Below are 5,187 nucleotides of genomic sequence, written 5' to 3'. Positions count from 1 at the left end.
GAAACCCCGTCTCTACTGAAAAATACAAAAAATTAGCCGGGCGTGGTGGCGAGCGCCTGTAGTCCCAGCTACTCCTTCTCAAAAAAAAAAAAAAGCTTTGTTGAGGTGTAATTCACATGCCATAAAATTCACACATTTATGTAAGTTTACAATTCAGTGAGCCACCATCCTATTCTTTATTTTTAATTTCCTTTCATGCCCCCACTGGACAGATTTTCTTCTTTCGACAATTGATAATCTTTAAGTAATTTTTCCCTTTCTCATTTATATTATTCTAAGCCTTAACTGCAAATTGACGCCATTTGGATATGGAAGGTGAGGAGCTTTACATTATAGCCAGCTTCTGTGACCTCATCATGGTTAATTTGAAAATAGCTCCTGGAACCTTAGGATGGGAGCTACTGATCCCATCTGGCTCCCTTCTCCATTAAATAGATAAGGAAGTTGAGGACTGGGGTGGCGCCAAGATCCACCCAAAGCCACTCACTGTGTTGATAGTGACTTTGGGCCTTCTGGCTTGAGACTTCTTGCCTCTGGGGCTCTTCTGCCTGAAGATCCATTCTGAGTGCTGGAAGTGCCCAGTGAGTTGTCAGGGTGCATTGGGTAAATCACATTCGCTTCCTAAACACAGGTGCTGTGAGTGCTCTGGCCAAGTTTGGAGCCCAGAATGAAGAGATGTTACCCAGTATCTTGGTGTTGCTGAAGAGGTGAGTCTAGGCCCAGGGGCCCTAATGGGAACAATATTCCCTTGGACTCAAGCAGCTTTCCTTTGTATTTTTATTTTATTTTATTTTTTTGAGACGGAGTCTCGCTCTGTTGCCTGGGCTGGAGTGCAGTGGCCGGATCTTAGCTCACTGCAAGCTCCGCCTCCCGGGTTCACGCCATTCTCCTGCCTCAGCCTCCGAAGTAGCTGGGACTACAGGCGCCCGCCACCTCGCCCGGCTAGTTTTTGTATTTTTAGTAGAGACGGGGTTTCACCGTGTTAGCCAGGATGGTCTCGATCTCCTGACCTCGTGATCCGCCCGTCTCGGCCTCCCAAAGTGCTGGGATTACAGGCTTGAGCCACCGCGCCCGCTCATACCTTTTCTCTCCAAGGATCCAGGGCCAAGTCTGGAGCACATACGTCAAATGCCATTTCATTAAAAGCCCTTCAGAACATGGGGGAGTGGTGGTGGCACAAAGGGCAGACAAGATGGCTTAACAATATTGGGATTTCTCGCTATAGAGGCTGTGGGTAATATTGTGAAGTTCTTGGGAATGCACCCTTGTGAGAGGTCAGACAAAGTGCCGGATAACAAGAACACCCACACGTTGCTTCTGGCTGGTAAGTGGCATTTCCAGGTTGGGAGGGCCTGGATAGCTTATAGCCTGGATGTCCACTGGATCCTGGGCTAAGGACTTCACTGTAAATACGGGGAGTCAAAATTCACAGCATTTAAAATTCGCAAACTATAAAATAATCTGCAGCGAAATGTTTCCTCCTTACCTTGGCTGCCAGCCATTGAGATTCCCTTCCTAGAAGCGACCAGTGTTACTATTACAAACAATGCCTGTATAACCTTGCAGTTATTTTATTGCTATAAAAGCTAATAGGAGCACATTTCCTTTTTTTAACTCAAATGTTTATGTACAAATGGTATATATATTGTCCTGCAATTTGCTTTTCATTTTACAATGCATCTTAAGAGATCTTTCCTGCCAATATGTAGAGATTCCTCATTCTTTTTCTTCTTTTTTTTTTTTTTTTTTTTTGAGACGGAGTCTTGCTCTGTCGCCCAGGCTGGAGTGCAGTGGCTGGATCTCAGCAGCTCACTGCAAGCTCCACCTCCCGGCTTCACGCCATTCTCCTGCCTCAGCCTCCCAAGTAGCTGGGACTACAGGCGCCCGCCACCTCGCCCGGCTAGTTTTTTGTATTTTTAGTAGAGACGGGGTTTTCACCGTGTTAGCCAGGATGGTCTCGATCTCCTAACCTCGTGATCCACCCGTCTCGGCCTCCCAAAGTGCTGGGATTACAGGCTTGAGCCACCGCGCCCGGCTCTTTTTCTTTTAATTGTGGTAAAATATACATAAAATTCACCATTTCAGCCATTTTCAAGTGTGTGGTTCAGCGGCATTAAGTACATTCAAACTATTGTAAAACTATGACCACTATCCATCTCCAGAACTTTTTTCATCCCAAACTGAATCCTTTTTTTTTTGTTTTTTTTATAGCTGCTTAGTATTCCATTGTGTGGATGCACCCCATATTCTATGGAACAGCCGCTACTGATGAACATTTAGTTTGATTTCAATCTGTTGCTATTACAGATGTTACAGTAAATAATCGTGTACACACACACACACACACACACACACACATTTACTTTGCATGTGTACACTGAGAATATCTGTAGGATAAATTTTCCAAGGCATCACCAGGTCAAAGTGATTTGTGTTTCTCATCTTGATAAATAACTCCAAGTTGCCTTTCATAGAATTGTGTACCTTTTTTCCTATATTGTGGACAACACAATATGTTACCACACTTTATGATCTTTGCCAGTCTGTGTGGACAATGATATCTTAGTGTAGTTTTTGTATTTTCATTGAAGTTAAGTATCTTCTCAAATGTTGAGGCATTTGTATTTCCTTTTCTGATCATTGTCTTCATATCCTTTGTCTTATTTTCTACAGGGTTGGCTGAGTGTACCTGCACTCATTCTCCTTCCCAGATTACTTACTAGCAAACTCCAGAAATAGCATTTTATATGTAAATTCTTCTGTATTTTTATGTTTCTCTAAGAGATAATGACCCCTGCCCTTTTTTAAAGGACAATACAATTATCATACCTAAAACAGTTAACAAAAGGAAATGGGATTTTTTTTTGGCTAAGTGTTTATAAACAGGGTTGAAAGGAGGCTCTGCTTCAGTACCCTGCCTACAGCTGACAGTTTGTAGCCACATTGAAACAACCCAGTCCCCTGGGTCTTGCAGACACCTGCCCTGTGGTTTTCTCATGGTGGGGCTGTCCCCTTCATTTGTGCTCTCAGATTCAGCCAACGTGCAAGAGCCTATGTGACGTCAGATACAAGCCTTTTATGTCCATCAATTTGTTTGAACTTAGCAGAAGCCTGAATATGGTATTATCATCTCCGCCGTTTTGTAGTTGAGGATACCGAAGCCCAGAGAGACAGTGACTTTTTTTTTTTTTGAGACAGAGTCTAGCTGTGTCACCCAAGCTGGAGTGCAGTGGCACAATCTCTGCTGACTGCAACCTCCACCTCCCGGGTTCAAGTGATTCTCCTGCCTCAGCCTCCTAAGTAGCTGGGATTTCAAGCGCCCACCACCATGCCCAGCTAATTTTTGTATTTTTAGTAGAGATGGGGTTTCACTAAAAATGGAAACCAGGCCAGGCTGGTCTCGAACTCCTGACCTCATGATCCGCCCACCTCAGCCGCCCAAAGTGCTGGAATTACAAGCGTGAACCACCGCGCCCAGCCGAGAGTCAGTGACTCACAGTGAAATCCCTCACTCAGGGATTTCAGCCCAGCTCTCCTGTCCATTTCACTACACCAGAGCTGTCTTGATGGGCTGCTGCAAATGCCATCCTTAGCCTGCCCTGTACAGTCCCTTCTGCCATATATACCTGTACTTCTGTCTTCCCTTCTAGGTGTGTTCCGGGGTGGTCATGACATCCTGGTGCGCTCCCGGCTGCTGCTTTTGGACACAGTGACAATGCAGGTGACAGCCAGAAGTTTGGAGGAGCTGCCAGTAGACATCATCTTGGCATCTGTGGGATAAGGGGCCAGCCTGCATAGGACCTTATGCCCTTCCCCCCCAACACTTCTTGGAAGTTGTGCCTTCCTCATGAAACTGGCGGAAACCCCTTCCCAAGCTTCTGTATTCAAAAACAATTAGGAATCATTGCAGATTTTTTTTTTTTATGCTGCCCCTACCCCCCACCTGGGACTACTTGGGGGTGATTTTTTTTTTTTAATAGGGAATGATTTTAGCTTGTCCTAAATCTTGCTATTCTCCCTTCCAGGAAAGGGACATTGTAAATGAATAAAACATTCTCAACTCCTCTTGAATTTATCCCCCAAGAAACCATCTTATCCCTCTAATAAATCAGCATGTATTTATTGAATGATAGCTACACCTTCCCCTTTAAGGCCTCCCCCAAGAGGCAGAACACCTGCCCCGTCCCCCTTGTACCCACAGCCGTTTGGCTGTTGTAGTCCTGTGAGGCAGGACCCTCTCCCCGTCATCGCTGTCCCAGCACCAAGCCCAGGGGTGGGAGCGGTACAGGTACAGGTTGGTTGAGTGAATCAGCTAACAGGCACTGCGTTCCCACTCCCTCCCACTCGTGCTTCTTCGCAACGCATCCTCCTTTGATAGTCGATAAACGGAGGCTCCAAAGGGCTTGGGTCCTGTGGCCGTTCCAGCATCAGGTCCTATGTGGAGTGTGCCCTGAGGTTTCTGCTCCCTGTTCAGTTCAGCGAATCAGCATAGGCGAAGAGCAGCCCTCTAGAGTATTCTCTGTTGGTTGCAGATGAAGAAATCTCCGGTTCAGGTCCCAAGGGGAGCAGGCTTTTAAACTCAAGCCAGGTTATTTTACCAACTTTGAGGCCAAAGTACACCCGTAAGGACTGTTTTAAAAATCTGGGCCTCACCCTTAGAGATTCAGCTGGCGGGTTGGGGTGCGGGGGCAGGAAAGGCTCATTCTAGTGTCCACTATCGTTTGAGGGCTAAGTGCGCGATTCCTGGAAGTTCTCCTGACTTCCATTTATTCAGTGTTCCTCCATTTTTGCCTCGCACTGTGAGACAGCTGGCAGGACTGTGAAGTAAGGAGTGGAGTTTCCTGGTTTCCCGCCTTCGATGACCCTGTGCCCTAGACTCAGGGCGGCGGGAACCTTCCCCGCCGGCGGCCCTGAGGCGCGCTGGGGGCGGGGAGGAAGGGTAACCCCGCCAGGGAACGGCCAATATGGAAGAAAGTGGAGTCCCGAGAAGCTTGGGATGGATGCATCCCCGAAGGCAGTCACTGTCTCCTGGGGAAACGGGAAAAGATTCATCCCAAATCGGAAAGGAGAAGACGCCACCTCCGGGGCCCGAGGGCGCCGAGATAACCAAGGGCCCCCCCAGGGGGCGGGGCCTAGCGCCGGGAGCGCGGGCTGAGGCGGGGCTGACGTGAGGCGGGGTGAGGCGGG

General features: G+C 47.5%; 1 protein-coding gene across 1 annotated transcript in view; it reads left to right on the top strand.

Annotated features, from left to right (window-relative positions):
- Positions 1 to 4,130, top strand: part of COPG1 (coatomer protein complex, subunit gamma 1) — a 31,506-nt gene extending 27,376 nt beyond the window's left edge. The window contains exons 19-20 of the mRNA XM_011950848.1: positions 1,226 to 1,324; positions 3,651 to 4,130. Coding sequence (XP_011806238.1) covers positions 1,226 to 1,324; positions 3,651 to 3,781 — 230 coding nt within the window. The 3' untranslated portion in view covers positions 3,782 to 4,130. The remainder of the gene's footprint in view (positions 1 to 1,225; positions 1,325 to 3,650) is intronic.
- The last annotated feature ends 1,057 nt before the right edge of the window (positions 4,131 to 5,187 follow it).

This window comes from Colobus angolensis, unplaced genomic scaffold (genome assembly GCF_000951035.1).
Source record: "Colobus angolensis palliatus isolate OR3802 unplaced genomic scaffold, Cang.pa_1.0 Scaffold31, whole genome shotgun sequence".
Taxonomy (NCBI): Eukaryota; Metazoa; Chordata; class Mammalia; order Primates; family Cercopithecidae; genus Colobus; species Colobus angolensis.
This window is presented reverse-complemented; position numbering and strand designations above follow the sequence as displayed.